We start from the raw sequence: 20,199 nt of genomic DNA, 5'->3' as shown, positions 1-20,199 counted from the left end.
GCTATTCGTCACACCCTCCAATGCAGCCAGCTTCTCCAAACTCTGGCTTCACATCGCTACTCACCCGATCTCTATCGCGAGTATCAATAGATCGTTTAGAATGGGTCAACTGCCTTCTAGCCATCCCCGCCAGCAATTTTCTCGTTTTGAAACCGCGCAACCGAGCGTCAATTGGCCGTTTACGGCTTTGAACTCCGCTGTGCTGCGTAGGTTGTACAGTACATACTCTAACTTTGAGTCGAAGCTTATTCTTGGGTTTCTTTTAGATGTTTGACGCAGGCGGCTGCTCTACTTAGCATGCAGATCGAGAGCCTTGAGGACTATAGGAGCAGATGGGTATATGCAACATGCTGACTCCACGAGGCCGAAACAGAAGCCAGACTGGTATTGACAGCTGCATTATATGCCGTTTGCGTCGCCGGTGCTGGGCGGTAGACAGTGTGTTCTAGAGCCGGTGTGCTCTCGGCAACTCTCTTACCAAGACATGCCTACTTGATACGAAACGACAGCCATCAAATATTTTGCGGCCTTATCCGTACTAGAATACCGCTACCTCATGCTGTCCAGGGCACTATGTACCATACATATGTCTGGCGACGCATGCGACCTCGATGGCCAGCAACCGACAGAGTTCAGTACTCGGCAACCTCAAACCAAGCCTCGCAGACTCCTTCCGGCCGTATCCTGTCGTATCGGCTTCCAGGGAAATAAATCAAGGGTCACTTCCGCCCATTATTGCGCTCAATTACGAAAGCTCTCCCCGTACTCATGGAAGTGTCCGAAAGACGAAAGGCGGAGATTGGGTGTTGAGACATCATGCCTCGTTGAAGCGTTGAGAGACAACACAGCCGCCAGTATCCTCATTCACACAGAGGCACGACGGCACACTTCTGGCAACCAATCTCTCTCTTCGCTCTATACAGATTCTCACCTACAGCCAGCAAGATAAGCCTGACAGGCAGTGTGAAGACGGAATGCATAGGCAGCAGCTCGAGCTTCTCTATTCTAGTGTGCCGCGCCTTCTCAGGTAGCGAAGCAGCTTGAAAGCGCGTGTGCTCAAGGTCCCTAAAGGAGGAACTGTCTAGGTTGGGCACCATGACCACTAGTTGCTCCCTTTCTTACAGGAATGACCGCTTGTGACGGACATTCTCAGCATGCGCCAGCTGGACTGCTGGACTGCATGAGATTCAGGGAAGAGGAGTGACCGTGCGAGCCGTCCTGGTGTGGTCACCTCCGAATTTGAGCGACCGCCAGGCTGCCATCAGACGATCCAGACCCCTCCTGCAGACATTCCCGGAGAGAAGGGCAAAAAGCCGGTCCAACGAGGTGCAAGTCGGCGAGACCACTACAAAGAACCATCAACCCTTCAGGACCTCATGTTTTCTTGCTCCGAGGGACACCAACAGCGCTACGTCGTTATGGGCCGCTCTAGAGCCCGGTCAGTGCTCCTTTGAGGCATGACGTGGAGTGGTCAGATTGCTGGAGAATGTCGAGTTGTTGGCGGCAACTCGTGCCGCCGTAAAAAGTTGAGGCATGAGGGGGTGGGCTTAGTCGAGCGTCCTGCAGAAGGCTACCAGACGGACATCGACCCCCGTTGATCACGCACGAGCGGCGAAGGAGCCTGCAGTACCATCCTCCTGGAAACAGACTGCTGCTGTCTCTTATACGAGTCATTACTTCCAACCGCAGTTGAGATATTTGCGTCGCCTTTTCAGGCGACGCACTTCTGCTTGGCCGGGAAGACGGCCCTTGAGCCCCAGTCGGATCGGATACCTGACCTAACAAGGAACTTGGCGCAGCCGCTGCCATAAACAATTGCCCAGCAACCATCCATGTGCTGCTTTTGAGAGTTCTATATCCGATGCCATTTGCTGCTGGTTCGAGGTTCTGCGCCGACCCCCGAACTGTTGGGAGGACTGAGGAGACAGCTGGAGTAATCGAGGGGACGTTCTTTTCCCACCGGCGTTACCGCGGACGCATGGCCCCTGGAGAATGGCCGATCTCGCCCACACTCGGACCGCACTCGGCGGATTTCTCGTCGGAATGTGACCTCGACGACTGTTCTTCGAGAAGAGATTCCCGTGAATCAATTCGAGAAAGGAAACCCTTCTTAAAAAAAAGTTAGTTGTTTATACCTATCGGGATCCGCTTGACCACTGCATTAGCATCATCAGGCTGGGAAAAATGGATCAATACGACATGACCCCTTGAGCCGTTGTCCGGGACTTCTAACATGAGTAACGTTAAACTCCTGTAGCAACAACATTTTGAAGCCGCATGCACCTTGTGCAAGGCATTATGCAAGGTTCAAGAGGCGTGTCATCGCATGCCCGAGGCCGTCGCTACCCACCCGAAAAGGCAGCGTTCCAGGTCTCAGCACGAGGCATGGCCTTCTTCCAGCACTTTGAGGCAAAACGGAATTGCCGATGCAGCAGCTCTTTTCTTTCTTTCTCCCTTGCTAATGGGGCGGAGGAGGGACACTGGGGACTCGCCTACGCACGGTGCCGAGTAGGCCCTCAGGTGTTCAGGCGAGCTTCTTCCGCTCCAGCATGAAGCATACTTCCATCTGTACGGATTAGAACGCCGCTGTTGTTTCTGGAATTTCCTGGGGTCCCTAGTCTCCAATCGACGACCACGTTCTTGCGCAATTGCCTTCGCCATGGAATGCTTCGGGTTTATCAGACCGCCGTTGGTAACGGGGATAGGACCCCGGAGGAAGAGCATTCATGTCCTTTTACAGCGTCCTGTTCCCGAGACGCCGGTTGAGGGCACCTCACCAAACAGCCGCGATTGGACTCTATTTTGAGCCCGTTTCCACCTCCAACGCTAGTAGTGCTCCGGCTGCCACTCCCGGTGACAATACGCTGCGGAGCGGTGGCACCTCTCGGTTGCAACGCATGCACGTCCCCGAAATTGGTGCTGAGTTGCTCCTCTGCTGTCCTTCGAGAATTGTCGAGGTCTCCGTCATTAGTTAATCAGCAATTCCGATGTTCCGCGGCAGCGAATGCTTGAGCCATCCACAAGCCCTGCTGTCCAGGACAACTGGTCGCAGATAACTAACGTCCGATGCAAAGTCGGACGAGCGGTCAGCATGACAAGGCGATCAAAACATATGTATTACTGTCCGGCATTGCATGGTGGTATTATCGGGGAAATAAATCTGGGCATTAAATGATGCGATATATACTCGCCTCGAGGTAATTATTAATAAGGGACACGGCCTTGTACTATTACTAGGACCCTCCTGTAGTACGATTCTGCCGATTCCCCAGATCTGGGACAATATATGTCGACTTCTTTTATTAGCAGCAACGCGGGAGATATGGTATACTATGTATACTTGGAACGCTATACTTGTCCAAGGATGCACTTCCCCCACTCAGTACGAGTTTTCGTCAAATGCGCGTTGGCCTCAATGTCACAACAGAATACTACATACACTAGTGTGAGAGGCCATTCCATCCGAATTGGGCGGCGGATTGACTGGCCAACGGGGGGCACAAGGTCTGGGATAACAGCCGACCCTGCAGGAACCTCGGTTCATCCGAAGTGTGCATACACTCCACGGCACACTCGTTGGTTAAGTTACTTCGTACTCTGAACAGTTGTTTTCCTTCCTCCGGGGCGTCGCCACCCAGCGGAATCCCCCCTTGCTCAATTCTGCTGTGCCTGACGGACCGAGAGAGGATCGCCCTTTCGATATACAACCCCAATGACCAGCAGAAGACTGGTGAACAACACGTAACCCTGTCATTGTCGCTCTTCTCTTCGCCTCGGTTTCGGCGCTAGCTCCTTCAATTTTCACCCTTAGAACGGAGCGCAGTGCCGAGCTGGATGTGATGTATGATACGGCGCAACCAGCCCAATGGTTATCCCTGCCGAGGCGAAAGCTGGAATCTTCTTACACTCCACTTGGAGGCCAGGTTGACCAGGTAGTGTACACTACTGTAGTAAGCTATTGCACGGGTCGACTCTGTCCCAAGGTGAACAGGCTAATTGCCGTTGCGATATTGCCGGACAAGCACCGGGGGCGGTGACGAAGCGGGGGGGCCTCGGTAGCGGCATACGTATGTACGGAGTAACTAGTACACTAGTGTAGTTATCGTGTACTGAATCCTTTGCACAACACTGCACTTTGTCGTTTTCGGGCGCCGTGACCGAAGAAAACATGATGACAGGAGCATATAACCACGCCAGATTTAGTCCTTCGCCCACCTCCTTCTTCTAATGGCTCCGAAGTTTAGGATTTTAAAGGAAAGGCGACGCAGCAAAACCGAGTCGGTACCGGCCAGACCGGGGTCGGCCAAGGTCACAATGTGGCGCGCCTCTCTCGCAGAGCCCCCGTTGTCGCGGTGGGTCGATTGCGCTGGTTGGACGCCTGCCAGGCTCCTCCGTGGTAGAAATGACACGGACCATATCGCAAATTGCACGGTCCTGGTGCGGTGTACCGTGCCGGTCCCTAAAAATAGCCTCGGCCTCTGGACGTATCGAGTTAGCTGCCGTTTGACCGTCGTAGTGGCGTGCAAAAGGACTTACGATCGCCGTCCCGACAGGCCCGAGAGCCCGCCGCGGCAGTCACAAGACCGGGGAAAGTGCCTTCTTCATGATAGCCCTGGTTGATCAAGAAACCTTTTTTTTTTTTTTCATTTGCCAATGGCCGGATGCCTCCTGAGGACAGGACACGTAAGTTGCTAGGAGTGTAGTGTAGTGTAGTATAGTATGATAGTGTGATAGTGTGATAGCTGGCGCGATCATCAAATGGAGACAAAATTCCTCAAAAGGCAGAGATACACAAGGACACTCACGGCAAAGATACCCTAACTCGTTTCCCAAATAACGCGCAGACCTGCATTACGTCCTCGGATTGCCGTCCGTACACTAGTGTAGTTAGTTTCTCTTTGACACCATTCGCCCATCCACACCGATCAGCAATGCCGGAACCACGGCACTTGTTGCGGCGATCTCCCATTGCATTACCGCTTCTGACCCTTCCCTGCCGCGCGTGTACGGAAGCCCTAAGCGGGGAGGATACGGAGTACCGTACGTATGTATGTATGTATATACTCCGTACAAAGTAACTATGCATTTTGCGAATGCAGAGCACTAGTACTGCATTGTCCAGACAATAGGTGCCTGAGCTGACATGTATCTGTTGTGCGGTTCCCGATGTCTTGCAAGTGGAACAAACCAAGATACGTCCCGTGCTACGAGATTCTGTTATCTTCTTCCTCTCCTCTCCTTTCCATTGTTTTTCGTTTTTATCTTATTTTTTAAAACATTTTTGTTTCTATATTTTGTTGCTCGTTTTCTGGAAGAGGAGAAAAGGAAAGATTCCCATCAACTTCTCTCGTTTCCTCTCTCTTTTTTTTTCTAATTTCATTTTTTTCTTTTGTTTATTTTTTTTCTCTCTGCTCTCTCTGTCACCTCCAAAGCTCAAACGCACAACGGATACCTCCGTAATGTTGGAGCAAATCCTAGCCTGCCAAGAATACGACGATGTTGACGACGCGCGCAATTCGCTTAAATTTCCGGCAATGCCATCCCTTGTCAGCAGGGGGCCAGACACGCACACCCATACGGTACTTTGCGCACCGACCCCCCACCTCTTGGGGTAGTGGCGGTGCGCACTAGTTATCTGCGTCCACTAGCATGCACTCCACTACGCTACTCAAGTACTGCATCGTGTAATCGGTATGTACACTACTGTGTCGTCGGTACTCCGTCGACTCCGTCGATACGAGTGGAGAGGTGCTCACACTCGTTTATCCAGTCGTGTGCCACTGTGGGGTCCGGGGCTGCGGCAGTCGAGGAAGAATCCCCAAAGTGTCGATCTTATTGGCGTCCCCCTGCGCAATATCACGAAAGCAGCATCGCAGATCGTTCGATGTTGATTGCACACAAACTATCGAAAATAAATCGATCCCAACAGAGTACAAGATGCGACGCCGGTGGAGATGCCATACGACGCCGACGGCGGAGGGTTGCAAGCAGTTCCATTCTCGGCATTGCGAAGGATTACTGGCACGTGGAGTTGCGCCAGCCTGCGCGCCCTGCTTCCTTCCAGGCGTAACGTTAGTATAGCGCAGCGTTTTACCGGGTCGGCCTGTGTGTCTTGCTCGCTTGATCGCAGGCTGTTCCTCCGCTGGAAGCTCCTATGCCGGATCTCGTCCCCTATTGACCCGACCAGCAGGCTCCCCCGGATTATCCAGGACGAACCTCTTGGGTCCTAACTTAGCAGTCTAGCGTATTGCGCAAGTTGCAGAGCGCAACTGTTATTACACACTAGAGGTGTGCCGAGCAATGCGTCGCTCCGACAGACAGGGATGGGCATGTCGGAGGAACTAAGAAGCTCACTCCACCGGCACTGATAGTCGGGCCAGGCTCGCTAGTCGAAACCGCCGGCTGGATCTTTGGGGGAAGGGGAGAGGGGCTTGAAGAAATCCAGCGAGAACCTTCCTCGGCTGTTCGCTCCTGGAAAGGGAAAAAGACGAAAAAGACACGACTTTCTGCCCATGTTAGCGGGACCCCTGGATTTGACCGAGAACAACATGTACGGAGCACCGGGAATGCTTGTCACCTGCGGTGCTACACCCCCTCGCGGCAATTCTCAGCCCTTTCCCTTCTCCAACCCACTGGGGCCCGTGGAGCCGTCGCCATTCCCCAGAGTCGCAGACCGGCGGGTGAATATTGTCAAAGGGGTGCATCAAACAGGGGAGGAAAGGCGGTACGGCCAGGCCAACAGGCCCGAAGTCTACCACCGCAAGGCCGAAGGTATCCGCACCACTGAGAGGCAGAACAAGAGAGTGCGCCAGACGAGGGCAACGGCTCGCTTGTGCCGCCAAGTCCGAAACCTGTCCTTACCTCCTCTAATGTAGTGCAGTTAGGATGAGGCAATCAGCAGCAAGGTAGATATGCACTCATTCACGTGAAATTTGCTTGCTCTTGGTGCGTTACAGGAAGGCGAACCGACACGCCGGTCGCACAGTGCGGCTCATGGCTGGTGGAAATCATCAACATCCTTCCCGAGGGCCTAGGGCCCGAGAAATATTGTTGCGCGGGCCGTGGAGTAGTCTAGACGGGTGTATCGGACGCCGCCGTTGGTTGCATCGTCATCGTTGTCGCAACCCTCATCAGAATCTCTCACCGGTAACGACTTTCGTGGACCGTCGTAGTGTGTCTTGTGGCCAGATCCTGACGGCCCTTCACGCTCTCGACCTTGCCGCAGGCGGTTGACATGCATCCGAGAGGCGCCAACAAATTAACCTTTTTACACGACGCAGACCGCTCCGCAGCAGGAGCCTTGACAATTGGCTATGGCAGATGCAAGCGTTCGTCCTCGAGAGCGGGTGAACCTGCAACGGACTCGGCAATATACTTGTAGGTTACCCCGGATGGAATGTTGCAGTATCCTTCCTCTCACTGCGGAATCAGGCTCGCTTCCATCGGACCTGGATGTTGGCGGGGCCGTGCCTTGTGTTGGCAGAAACTTTTTGTCGCTCTGGGTGTTCTTCCTTGCCGTTGGTTAAGAACTCGTTCCGTTTTCGTGGAATATTAGGCGATGCTTTGTTCCCGTCCCTTTCTTCGGCCCGCTTGCATCTCGCCAAAGATCTGCACCCGTGTCATAATTCGTATGGAAAGGGGTTGTTGGCTGCAGGATAGGGGCCGGCTGCAACACCAGTCTCACCGTGAGCCTCTTAACCGAGGAGCGGAATCAGTCCTTTCCCCTGACCAGCACAATCCTGGATGCGGACATGGTTTCGTTGCCTCTAACGTGTAGAATGACGGCTACCTTGAGCCGTCGGGGTCGGTCGTCAACGTCGTCCCGCCAACCTGAAGAATCCCTCCATGGTAGCAATTGTGCCTACCAAAAGGTAACTACAAGGAAGGCAGGTGGGAGAGCAATTCCTCTTTTGTCTCGCCCAGCTGTTCGTTGTGCTTGCAGACAGAGAGAGCTGCCGATTCTGGCGGCCAGGGCTCGGCGCCAGCTTGTTTATTAGTGCATGGGTGTACGGATAACTACACGCTGTAGCCTTGCTCTCCGTTGGGCAGATTGTCGCCAGCAAATTGCTCTTGTTGCACGTGTCCGTCAGAACCATGGCGGTCCTGAACAATTTGCCGGTGAACAAGATCTGGGATGCGAGTAGTTGTTTACCTTTAACCCGTTTCAGGTTAGCTTTCCGGAAACTCTATCACGCAAATCCCCCTTTTGCTGCTTGTTGGTGAACTACTGTAGTAACGCCAAGATCGGCAGGAGCCAGATGATCGTTCTATTTTGAGATGCTGAGGGTTGTTGAAGCCATGCTGCTAACCATTCTCGGAGAAGTCTCGTCAGGCATTACGCGAGCGCACTGTGCGGCTGGCAGGGGGATTGTTGGTCTGGCGAAGGTCTCGCTTTGTTCTGATCAATCATGATGGACTCGTCATGTCTTAACGGTCGATTTGTTATTTGTAATCCATACTCTAGCGCTTGCGGACCGACGACCACCGGCGGCGAGTTGCAGAATGTCTCAAATGTTGCGGATGATCTGCGTCGCGGGTCGACCCGTGTCGGTCTGTTGGTAGATAACCTTTCGGGTATGTACGGCAAAACGATCATATTTGAATATCCATGGAATGGGCTGACTCGCTCGCCAGTAATGCTGCTCGAGAGTGGTGCTCAAGTGGAAGAGACGTACAGGTCCTTGAGGAGGCGGCGTACGAGTACGGATTACGAGATCCGTGGACTTGTCAAACTCATCGTGGCGGTTGGTCGGTTTGCAAGGAGGGCTCTCGACTGATCACCCCCACTCCGGCATCTCGGTCAGCGAACAAGACGTCGGTCTCATCACCGCCAATCTGGCAGTGGCAGGGAAAAGATCACCCGAATCCGAGTCTGATGGACCCATGGGAAACGTTTATCACGTATGGGGCCGCAAACAAGTCCCGGGCTTGAACTGCCGCGTGCACGTGTCCCTAAACTCGGCTGTTGCGCTCGCCCGTTGAGAAGAGGCAAGTCCAGCTCCTGCAGCTCGTGTCTTGGGGAACTGTGTTCCGATGGGCCGCGGCCCCGCCTTATTGTATTCTCCTCGGCGTGCCGGGTTGTTTGATGGCGAACATCAGCCGAATGATGCGATGATGTTGCCATTTGCCCAGAAGCGAATGCCTGTGGGCGATGATTTACAAATGCCCTGCTTCCTCGTCCAGTTGTTGAAGCTTTCAAGCGAAGCGGGGAGGCGGTGGCTCGTAAGGGCAACCGGCAATCCTTGGCGCCTGCGTCATAGCTAATAACGCGGCAGGAGGCGTGCAGATTTGGGAATCGAGAGCGAATGGTGGAGAAACCGTGGTGAGAGGAACTTTTGCAGAGTTCTGGAACAATAGTGTAGCGCAGGGCCGGGTCTGAGCGCCTCTTTGGGGTCATTCCGCTGTAACCCACCGGGGCGAGGCAAACAAGTAAGTTGCACTACACACAACAAGTTGGGTGGGTAGACCGGGTAAGTACCGCACGTACGCCAATGAAGAGCCGGAGAAATCGCGGGTATTGTTTCAGCGACCCGGAGAGTTGGGATAGGATGCTCAAGCTGCAACTCTGAGATCCCAGGCAGTGGACAGTGTAATCCGCATCTGTGTGTGCACGCTGCTACCGACCCCGGCAAATTGACTGGAAGCAAACCCTGAATGAGGAAGGCGCGGGGAAAATACACTACCGTGCTTGCCTTGGGGCCCCTTCCCTCCAAGTTCCGCATCGTAAGATTAATCTTAGCGGACGCTCCTGCATTATCTTGGCCCGTCGCGCTTGACGTTACGCACTGTCATGTTGGCACCTTCTGTGAGCAAGAAGAGAATTTACAGCAACGTGTAGTCTACTCAGGCATCAGATAAGAGGGTTGCATGTCAGGTAGGCACACAGGAACCGCCTGGAAGTGGTGAACCTCAGCCCGACAAGTAACCTGCGAGGTAATCCCTCAATCTAACTCGGGCTTTGCAGGCTCCGCTCTGGCCACCGCTCGAGCTGAGGCGGCGCTGGCTCCGTCGTTGAGGGGCTCTCATTGCTGATCGCTGACTGGTCGAGAGCGGGCGTCGTCTTGTTCCCGCACGGCCAAGTTTGGGCGCACGCGGGATTCCAGGCGAAAAAAAGCCAGTGTTGCATCCAAGCAACCCGCCCTGCGTCGCCTGCTCTCGCTGAATGGGTCGAAAGAGACGGTGACCGAACTTCCAGAACAACAAGAAGGAAAGGCAACGCGGCTGGCCATTGCAATTGAGGCTACTGGGCACGACGCCGTTCTGACGACCAGTTTTCCCAAGAAGCATTTGTGCACAGGACACTGGCTCCTCCTTCGGATCCCAGTCGCCGATCGGTTCAAGGCTTGCCCATCTCGCGATGCCCAGAAGAAGCAGACGGACAAAACGGCATTGCGAGACGGCCCGGATTCCGGTCATGTCACTTGCAGAAAAGTGGCAAGCCCCAACCACTTGAGCACGGGGCAATTCCGCCCGATCTGGGAACGCCGTTCATCATTCTTGGCGGGCGGTGCTTTTCTGGGGGGTCTTCACTTGAGCCCCTGTCCCTGCCCCTGGTTGGCACCCGGTACTGTATCTCCGTACATACATCACACACGCTGTCCTTCCAGCCTCTTATCTTCCCGAACCCTCTTTTGCCTCGTGGTCGCCAAGCCCCAGGGGTCACACCCTTTCCCCGACCTTCTGGACGCACGCTACCCGCCGGCCGCCCACTCCATGCTCGCAACTCGCCCGCTGGCATGGCCTACCAGGCGAGGAGGGTTGGCGTCATGTGCGTGCACGCCACACTACAGATACACTAACTAGTAGCTACGGAAAACCCAGCGCGAAGGCCTGCCGCGGCTATGCTGACACTCAGTCATTAGGCGGAGGCAACACTCGTCCGCGCTACTCGCTGCTGCGGTACCCACGGCAGGATTCTCCTACTCAGGTTGCAGGATCTCAAGGACCCGCTTGCCTGCCCGCTTCCACTTCCTGTTTCGCTCACCACTGCATGCAGCGTTTGAAGTCCGCAACGCCATGCCGCACTGCCGAAAAGGCCGTGGGTCTGGCGCCGCGCTACCGTATCGACGGATTCCCCTACATGGGGGATAATGATGTACTTGCCCAAAGTACCCTCACGGCCGTCCTTGTTGCCGGCCCACAAAAGAGAGGGGCTGACCAGCAGCGCCCATCGGGCCGGGTTGGCCTTCATCGTGCACTAATCGGGACGCTAGCTTGCCATTACCGTGGGCATATTCCACCGTACACCACACCATACTAGTGTACCTGGTAGGCGCAAGCAACCCGGCCCTTGTTGAAGGGCCGCTCCCCCTGCTCGAAGGGGCCTTTCCCCAGGTCATTTTCTGTTCTTGGCCCCTACCCGGGTCAGCAGTTTGCTGTTAGTCGTATCCAGAGTCTGGCCGACAGAAAGCCCGGCTCTTGTGTAGTTTCCAGCGTTGGTCCGGCAGACGGATACCAAGGAAGCCAATCCTGTCCTGCCTTAGCACCTACCTTATGTACATACATACACACACCTGCTAGTGTGGTGTAGTGTTCTGTGTATGTAGTCCGTACACCCAGTCAGCCTCTCAACTCGTCTCCCCTTCCTACGTTGTCCACGGTACGCACACTGACCGACGACCCCTTCTCTCCCCTCTCCCTTTCGGCTAGTACGTCCCAGGCAGGCTGCCCCCCTCCTCTACCCCCGACACACAGCAACCCGGTCAGTGTCCGTTACTTTGCTGGCTGCACCCTGCCAACCAGTTAGTTACCCCCCTGCTCGCTTTTTCGGCCGGGTTGAGACGACCCAAACGATCGCTAGCGCATCTCGCAGCTATCGTCCAATTATCCGGAGATCAGTGTGTACCCTTTCTCCCTCCACTACGCTTGGCATTGCCGGTAGGCTTGTCCGCGCCAGGGTGGTCCCGGGTCGACTGTGCCGTCTGTGTACTACGCACGTTTACCCGAGCGAATATCAACTGCCACTTCCCCTCAAGGCTCTCACCTCGCTACTGCGGACCACTCCGCTGGCTCGACCGTGCGAGTGTGCAAGACACACACACACACATAGAGAGAGAGAGAGAGAAAGAGGGAGAAAGAGAGAGAGCGAGAGAGAGAAGAAAGAGATAGGGTTGTGTGCGCGTGTGTGCCGCCAACTGAACCTGGACACTACTGCTCCTCATCCCACTGGTCATCGACATTAGGAGGGACATTCGGAGACGGACAGACCTACCTTCACGCCAGGACAAGTACACCATTCCGGAGTCGCTCTCAATGGGGTTTACAACAGTACTCGAACCCCGTCTGCGTTCGGCCATCCCAGATACGCCGCCCGAGGTGCTCACACCGGACTCGGCCTCTTTCCCCTTACGCCAGTTCGAGCGTGCTCCTCCGTCCCCGCCCATGTCCAACTATGAACCGACCGTCAAGGCAACCGACATGTCGTCCGGAAAGGGGCCAGAGGAGTCTTCGACGGCCCACAGGGAGTCATCGGCCGATCGAAGTGGAAGCGGTGCGCCGCGAGAGCAGCTTCCGTCCTTGAGCAGCCTCTTTGGGCCCTCGTCCCAGACGCCCCTACTCCACTCGCCCTTCTCAGACCGGCCAGGACACTACTCGGCGTCCTCGTCACCACTCGACTATCCCCCAAGGCCGACCGTGGGGTCGTCCTCGTACTTTCAGCCTCCTGGATCTTCGGCCTCGCAGCCGCGGAGCCTGCTGGAGTCCAGGTTGCCCGACCGCCCTCAGATCCCGCCCCTGTCGAGCATGTTTCCGAGACCGCTTTCGCCCGTACCGCGTCAAGAGCAACAACGGCTCGAGCACGGCTCCGGAAACCAGTGGTCGTCAGTACGCCACGAGGCGAACCGGGAGTACTCGCTCGGCAGCCGAGATCCCCACCAGTATTATCAGCCTCCGCCCCTGGACCGATACTCATCTCACTTGCCCAGCGGCCGGGGCGACGGCCGGAGAGCGGATTTCCGAGAGCAACCGGCGCCGCAGACGCCGGCGACCCCGACAAGCAGCGTCGGCTCGGAGGTCCCTCCGGCGAAGGACGGACTGGGGCCCAGGATCTGGACAGGGACGCACTTTCTGCCGCGGTTCGTCCGGGCGGCCGAGGTCCCCGGTGAAGGCATGTGCTATTTCTACGATGATGGAAGTCACTGCAAAACAGTCATCGATGGCGAGGCGGTCAACGCCCATTGGGGCGTGACCAAGGCGGGGAAACCGAGGAAACGACTGGCCATCGCGTGCGTAACGTGCCGCGAGAAGAAGATCAAGTGCGACCCGGACTATCCGCGGTGCTTGCAGTGCGAGAAGTTTGGCCGGGTATGCAAGTTCAAGAATGCGTAAGTAGCCCCTGATAGTCCGGAACCCGAGGCCAATATGTCTGGTCCTGTCTGACACGCCATGCCATCCATCCAGGCCCCGAGGAGGTCATAATAACAATGCACCTTCTACGCCCCCCGCCGATCAGGAAGAGATGCGTCGGTTAGGCAGCGGAACGGCCTCGCGGCCGACGACGGAGAGCGGCAGTAGCAGCAGCACCACTACCACCACCAACAACAACCACAACAGCAGCAGCAATCAGCAGTACCATTATCCAAGACCGGACAGCCACTCGAGCGGGTCGGTATCGCCGCGGACAACAACCGCGCACCGGCCGGCAAGTCCTGATCCGGCCTGCTCCGGGCCACGGAAGTTGGCCCGCGTCGGCTACGAGCACTACAGCCCGACTACTGGGCGGGTGTCTCCGCTGACTCCCACACCCGAGACTGCGCGGTCTACTTCGACAACATACTCATGGCGGCAGCCAGAGACATTGCCGAGAATTCACGATGACGTCCTGCGGAGGACTTGGCAGACTGAATCGTAAGTGGTTTTTTCGCCTTTGCAAGTCATCGATGACTCTCGAGGAAGCCGGACGAGTACTCACATAGTGTCATCGTGAACAGGAGACCAGATGCTCGCGTATGACACGATTTCACATCGATAAGGATCCCACGCATGTCATTCAGGGCTTAGCTCCCTCTGTCGTGTCTCTTTCTAGTCTCTAGGAAGGAGGTGGATAAAGAAGAAGGAAAAAAAAAGAGACAAGGACGCGACAAAGTCTTGGTTGTGCTCCGCCCTAAAATGGAAACGACGTAATGAACGACCTATTCCAAGTCAGCGGCAAACAGCGGGGTCGAGTGTCTACCCCCTTCGCTTCACTAGTCGACGACCTTGGGGGAAAAGGGCGGGGGGCACTGAGGCGGTAGAACCGATAAAGCCGAGCCGATTCGGGCAGGGGTACGGAGTGCAAGAAACTCCAACCAAGAAGAGGAGGAAGAACCGCATGGCAGCACAGATGGATGGAGTTTGGGAACGAGAGCTGCTGGGGTCTGCGTGCCCTGCTGTCACGGCGAAGCTGCAATGCCGCTGTGCTCGAGGTGTGCGATGGCCTGCCTACTTTACGCCCACGAAGAAACGGCCTTTATTTTTCCATGACCAGTCGGGAACCAGGCCCCTTGGTCAAACACGTTCGAAGACATGACTTTCGGAGGCATGAGAAAATCCCCGCCACGGTTTATGGCAGGGACGACGAGTAAGGCAGGCGGTTATCTCTTTGTTTTTGTTCCTTTGTTCTTTTTTTTTTCTTCTTTACTTTTGTTCTTGGTTCATTTCCGGCTTTGCCCTTGATTTGGTATTCTTAGGTATTTTCTACGTTGTTGCGGAGTTGGTGGATCAGCATTACTGCATTATCAGCTTGGCGTTGGGTTGCCTTCTGGTGTTCTTCTGATATTCCCTGGGAGCTCAGGCACGAGCAAGCGAGCGAGCAGAGGAAAGACAGTGTGGGAGGAAGGGGAGTGGGGGGAAACAAAGAGAGAACAGAAAAGAGGGGGGGAGAGGAGCCTGGGAAGAACCAGGTTTCCCATTTTACACATTCATGTCTATACCTTACTCTTTTTCTTTCATCTGGATCCGGATGCCTGTATTTACCTATAACCTGTGTCTATTTGTTCCAATCGCCTAGGCGACTTCTTCCTTAACTCAGGTGATTCCTCGCCCCCGACGGAAGCGCATCGTGTGATATGGCTCGCCTCAGTGTTGTCATCTCGCTTGCTTAGCTGTTTACCTCACTAGGTTAAGCGGAAACGACGGCCAATAGGCCAGCCAACAGGGCGTTAAGATTCAAGACTTACAGAGCACTCATGCGCAAGGTTCAGGTAAGTATGCACATACATACATGTACTATAGTAGTTATACATACATCCATTCCGTGCAGGCCGGGAATGCTAATGGCCAATGCCGGGATGCCATGTTTGTATGTACGATATTCCATACATGTATGTACCTTATATATGCATAAGTGTAGCAACTAATATCAGCAGGGTGACCCAGACCGGGCTATGAATAACTAGTTACTGCCAAGTGCTCGTTGGTGCGGCCTCCATCCTCGCGTCACATCGCTACAGACTGTTACATTGATTGGGACGTGCTGCTGCGAGGGCGTGCGAAGGCCATGCGGCAATTGTGCGGCACAGGCCCAGGATTTTTGCATTGTGCTAGCATAGTTATACGGAGTACTGAAACGATTGCTTTTTTTTTTTCCTTTTTCCCCTCGTCTTTCCTGGCCTGGGGTCGGCTTATCTAGTCGTTTACCCGGATCCTCTCTTGGTTACGTTCGGTGTGTATGGTTGCGGCGCAGGTTATGCTTGGCGCGAGACGCGATCCCAGCTGCAGTGCTTCTGAAAACCCTTCTGGAAGGATGCCCTTTTCAAACAGGCGTGCAACGTTGGTGTCCGTGTTCCTGCTGCGTAATACGCTATATGTGCTTGGTGCATGACTAGCGGGGATACGCTCAATCTTTTTATCAGCGCTGACCTAAAGACGGGATGGTTGGTTTTATCTCTCTGCACGGAGGATAATAAAGCATATACTGTAAAACAGTGGTCGGTAGTTATTGTGTACGGATTACTAGAGGTGGGGTGCGTAGAAAAAATGGTACTTGGAGGTCTACACAGTAGGAAGACAGTGCGTTTTGCACAAGGGTCGCTCTTACCGATCCAACGGCAGCCAGGCAGTCCAAAACAACTTAGCAACAAGCGGAAGGATTGCCTGACCAGATCGCAAACGCAAAGGTAGCCTCATCACATCACGAGATAAAATAGGCAGCGAGCATCTATTCGCTGCGAAACATCGTGCACAAATTCCCAAGTCAGCCCCCACGTTTGGGAGGACGGGCTCCCGCTCGTGCTCGGAGCTTAGCGATTTGGTGGCAGCCCAGCCGCTGGCTTGGGTCTCTCTCTTGAAACGAGGTTTCGGGCCAGAGGGCCTACGCCCCTTGTGTCCTGCGCGAAGGAGCCGGGACGGGTACGCGAGCGCGTCCAGCGCACCCGTCACTGGCTGATTTCCGCAAGAGTTTTATCGTGGTGGCCAGTCGGGCGGCTTGTACGGTACAGTCTCTCACTCTCTTACCTACGATACGACGGCGGCGCCAGACCAGTTTGGCCAGACGCTGGACGCACGAGAATGGGCGGCTAGTTGGGGCATTCCAGACTCAAACCGTATGACACTCGCATAAGGACTCGGCATCAAGCAAGCAACCTAGCCGCTATTGATCACGACCCGGACCATGGCCCAACGCACGCCAAGGTTCCCAACGCGGCCGGTTGCTCAGTTGCTCGGGTCAAATGGTAGGCTCTTGCCCTCCTAAGCCTTTCTTTATCTGCTGGCTTATTCTCCGAAATCTTGCATGAGCCTACCGTCATATACGGTCGGCCAAATGCTCATGGCCGGCGGAAAAGAGGCTCGTCGGTACTGGTTGTTGCCAGTCTGACGATTCCCAGGGCCATTTGTGGGCTCGCTCGCACCAAACTCCTCGCACCAAACTCCCCGAAAAACACATAAGTTGATGCTTGACGGCAAAGCCAGTCATCCGTTGAAATTACCTTGGGGTGGCCTCATTCCTTCCGCTCCCCTCCAACCCCCCCTACCCCCCGGGGGGGGCCAACAACCAATCTGTCGTCGTCTCTGACACTCCTCCTTTAAAACGCGGCCATACAATCCTCCACACCATACCCCTGCCATTGCCTCCAGAACCGGAAAGCTGACCCAGTCCCTCCAGGACCCGTCCACGCAGTCACGTACTCCGCTTCACCGGGTACCTACATCCTAACCGGGTCGTCGGACCGCTCCATCCGCCTATACAACCCCTCGTCGACGACCCCTACCCCCTCGAACGCGGCTTCCAACAGCATAACTTCCCGCAGCAGCGGCAACGGCAACAGCAACAGCATAAGCACGAGTGGAGGCTCCCCGCTCTCGCCGCCACCGGCGGGCCGCCTCATCCAGACGTACAACTCGCACGCCCACTCGGTCCTGTCGCTCGCCGTCTCGGCCTCCAACGCGACCTTCTGCTCGGCCGGGGGGGACCGGGCCGTGCTCCTGTGGGACGTGGCCACGGCGCAGACGATCCGGCGGTTCGGCTCCGCGTCGACGGCGCACTCGCACGCCGGCCGCGTCAACGCCGTCTGCTTCGCCGGCGCCGACGACTCCCTCGTCGTCTCGGGCGGCCTGGACTGCACCGTCCGGCTGTGGGACGTCCGCTCCGGCGGCGGCGGCGGCGGCGGTGGCGCGGCCGTGCAGGTCCTGCGCGACGCCCGCGACGCCGTCACCTCGCTTGCCGTCTGCGGCGCCGAGGTCCTGGCCGGCAGCGTGGACGGCCGCGTGCGGGCGTACGACGTGCGCATGGGCCGGTGCGTCACCGACGTCTTCCCCGGCAGCGTCACCAGCCTGTGCCTGGCCGCGGACGGGCGGACCGTGCTGGTCGGCACCCTGGACAGCAAGATCCGGCTGATGGACCGGAGGGACGGCGCCTGCCTCAGGACCTTCTCCGACCCGGCGCGGCGCAACGACGAGCTGCGCGTCCAGAGCGTCCTCGGCGGCCGCGAGAGGTTCGTCGTCGCCGGGGACGAGATGGCGGACGCGCCCGAGGGGACGGGGAGCGACGGCAGGCTGTGGGCCTGGGATCTGCTGACGGGCAAGCTGCTGCTCACGCTGTCCGTTCCGTGGGGTGGCAGCGGGGGCGAGAATAGGAAGCGGGTCATCGGGAGAGACGGCAAGGAGAAGGAGAGGAAGAACGTGCTGAGCTGCATCGCGTGGAAGGAAGGAGGATTCGGGGACCAGTTCTGCGTCGGCGGCACCTCCGGGGTCGTGACAGTGTTTGGCGAAGCTTGAGAGAGAGAAAAAAGTGTGTGTGCGTGTGTGTGTATGAGAGAGAGAGAGAGAGAGAGAGAGAGAGAGAGAGAGAGAGAGAGAGAGAGAGCATACTAGGGCCGCTTGACTCGGCCTCCCTTGTCAATCATCAATTAGATATAGGTTAAAAAATATGTAACGTCCTCTATCGGGCACACATTCCAATTTTCCATCCAGCCCACCGGGTCATGACCTCTATATACGACCTGAGAATTAAATCGATACCGCATGCGCCAAACACCCTCTTCCCCTGTTTGCGTCTAGTCCAAAACAACCGTCCCGGCTCACCCAACGATGTCACACATACATAACCCCAAACCTCCACGTCGGGCGAGGAACCCTCAGCCCATGCCGACAAACTTGAACCAGAGGGGCCGGCAGTCTTCGTCGTGCAGCCAGGCCTCGCCGTCGGTGAGGCGGCCGGTCACGCAGCCCTTGCATTTGGGCGAGTTCGGGCAGTTGAAGAAGGGAATGTGTTGGTAGCCAATGTCGCGGAACCTAAACCTTGTGTTAGCGACCGTGGATGCAACGTTCCGGCGGCTCCGGTATAATTAACCCACCAATGGATCCGATGCTTGTCCTCAAACAGGCCGAGGGCAATGCTGTGCACGGGAGCATCGCCCCAGCGCTCATAGAAGAAGCCGCCAGCCCGGTCGAGGTGGTTAAAGTAGTCCTCGTACGCCTTGCTCCGCCAGAAGGACATGTCTGCAATCTCGAAATTGCTCCAGAAGTGGCAGGTCGAATACCCGTTGGCCTTCTCGTTGTGGCTCGGACGGCGCGTCTTGTCCGTCAGCCAGTCCATGGCGTTGTGCTCGTGCACGTATTCGGGATGCTCGTTGACGAACTTGACCGTCTCGGGCCACAAGGTGGGAATCGACTCGGGCGAGTCGTACAGGTTGATGGTGAAGCCGTACGTCTTGTTGTTGTCCCGCATGTAGCGGAACACGTCGTAGTCGACGTCACAGAAGAAGTGCACATTGGGCTCGACGCGCCAGTAGTACTGCGTATTCTCGAGCGCCGGGTGCTTGTAGAAGAGGCCGCTGTTCCAGCGGCACATCTGGTGGTACGACACCTTGTCGGCGTACTGCACCTCCTTCTCCTTGAGGATCTTGATCGACTCGGTGAATAGGTCGTTGTTGATCCATGACGGCACATCCCAGTGCTCCTTGGGGATCAGTTCTGCGTCTTGTCAGCTCCGTCTCCGAGGGGGCGATCCGGGTGCCCTACCGTATCTGCACTCGGCCTTTGTCTCAGCCTGTGTCTTTTGCTTGAACTCCTCCGTGAACGGGACGTCGTTGAAAAAGGTCCAAGGGTAGTTGAACTTGTGATTCCATGTCCTCTCGAGGTCGCGCATCGACTGCAGCATGCCGTCAAGCTCTTCGTTCCGCACCAGGGCCAGAAGCGTGGCGTTGATGCGTGCGGTGCCGGCCGGGCCGGGTGCGTACTCCTCGGACGCATATGTTAGAACGCCCTCGGGCTCGCCGGTGGCTATTTCAAGTCAGCAAATGGTTTCCAAGGCCGCCCTGGGCTGTTCAGTGCCTACGGTCTAGATTAGGGTCGCGCTCTCGCGACAGGAGAGGGACCCTGGCCGGGCTCTTGGGCGATCCTGTTGGCTTGAAAAGCTGCCATACAAAGAAACACCACAGGACAACGCCCGTCAGCGCCAGCGCCCTCACGGGGCGAGCAACCGCCATGATGGCTGTCGGTCGGTAGGGTTGCGGCGGGCAGCGTCACGTAGTCGTCGGTTGGGGGTTGTCTCTCCGCGCTGATCCCAAACGTCCAACATTCGCTGCTTACTCGGGCCTCCTCATCTGTATACAGGAACAATCGTGGTTCGGAGGAGGCAGCGCCGAGAAGGACGTTCGTGCTGCTCCGTTGTTCAAGTCGTCGGTTCGCGTCGTTTCAAGCCAGCGGCGGCGCGTTCGGTTCAAGTGCGTTCGGTTAGTCAACCGGGGTCAGCGCTATCCTGCTCCGCCAAAAACGCAAAAA

At 56.2% G+C, this 20,199-nt stretch overlaps 4 protein-coding genes across 4 annotated transcripts; 2 read left to right on the top strand and 2 right to left on the bottom strand.

Annotated features, from left to right (window-relative positions):
* Window positions 1-9,909: 9,909 nt before the first annotated feature.
* On the bottom strand, window positions 9,910-10,416 carry P884DRAFT_195665 (uncharacterized protein; the record flags this gene model as incomplete). The annotated part of the gene is made up of 1 exon (XM_069437925.1): window positions 9,910-10,416. The coding sequence occupies one exon, from the start codon at window positions 10,414-10,416 to the stop codon at window positions 9,910-9,912; it is 507 nt and encodes a 168-aa protein (XP_069299273.1).
* A 1,836-nt stretch (window positions 10,417-12,252) lies between these two features.
* P884DRAFT_276170 (uncharacterized protein) lies at window positions 12,253-13,950 on the top strand (the record flags this gene model as incomplete). Its single annotated transcript, XM_069442921.1, has 3 exons — window positions 12,253-13,322; window positions 13,399-13,845; window positions 13,929-13,950. The coding sequence occupies 3 exons, from the start codon at window positions 12,253-12,255 to the stop codon at window positions 13,948-13,950; spliced, it is 1,539 nt and encodes a 512-aa protein (XP_069299272.1).
* A 3,713-nt stretch (window positions 13,951-17,663) lies between these two features.
* On the top strand, window positions 17,664-18,315 carry P884DRAFT_257228 (uncharacterized protein). Its single transcript, XM_069441134.1, has one exon. The coding sequence runs from the start codon at window positions 17,704-17,706 to the stop codon at window positions 18,190-18,192; it is 489 nt and encodes a 162-aa protein (XP_069299271.1). The 5' UTR covers window positions 17,664-17,703; the 3' UTR covers window positions 18,193-18,315.
* Window positions 18,316-20,169, bottom strand: P884DRAFT_220071 (glycosyltransferase family 15 protein). Its single transcript, XM_069439440.1, has 4 exons — window positions 19,754-20,169; window positions 19,438-19,698; window positions 18,771-19,389; window positions 18,316-18,708 (listed from the first exon to the last, which is right to left on the bottom strand). The coding sequence occupies exons 1-4, from the start codon at window positions 19,902-19,904 to the stop codon at window positions 18,552-18,554; spliced, it is 1,188 nt and encodes a 395-aa protein (XP_069299270.1). The 5' UTR covers window positions 19,905-20,169; the 3' UTR covers window positions 18,316-18,551.
* Window positions 20,170-20,199: the final 30 nt, after the last annotated feature.

This window comes from Thermothelomyces heterothallicus, assembly GCF_042370625.1.
Source record: "Thermothelomyces heterothallicus CBS 202.75 unplaced genomic scaffold P884_scaffold_6, whole genome shotgun sequence".
In the NCBI taxonomy this organism is placed as follows: Eukaryota; Fungi; Ascomycota; class Sordariomycetes; order Sordariales; family Chaetomiaceae; genus Thermothelomyces; species Thermothelomyces heterothallicus.
The sequence above is the reverse complement of the archived record's forward strand: the minus strand, read 5'-3'. Positions and strand labels throughout refer to the sequence as shown.

What these genes read in the sequence shown, in the direction of transcription:
- P884DRAFT_257228 (XM_069441134.1), top strand. Translation starts at nt 17,704, where the DNA reads ATGGGCCGGTGCGTCACCGACGTCTTCCCCGGCAGCGTCACCAGCCTG.
- P884DRAFT_220071 (XM_069439440.1), bottom strand. Translation starts at nt 19,904, where the DNA reads ATGGCGGTTGCTCGCCCCGTGAGGGCGCTGGCGCTGACGGGCGTTGTC. An exon ending in AAAGGCCGAGTGCAGATACG is followed by an intron (nt 19,390 to 19,437) that starts GTAGGGCACCCG and finishes GACAAGACGCAG; the next exon opens with AACTGATCCCCAAGGAGCAC. An exon ending in GACAAGCATCGGATCCATTG is followed by an intron (nt 18,709 to 18,770) that starts GTGGGTTAATTA and finishes CACAAGGTTTAG; the next exon opens with GTTCCGCGACATTGGCTACC.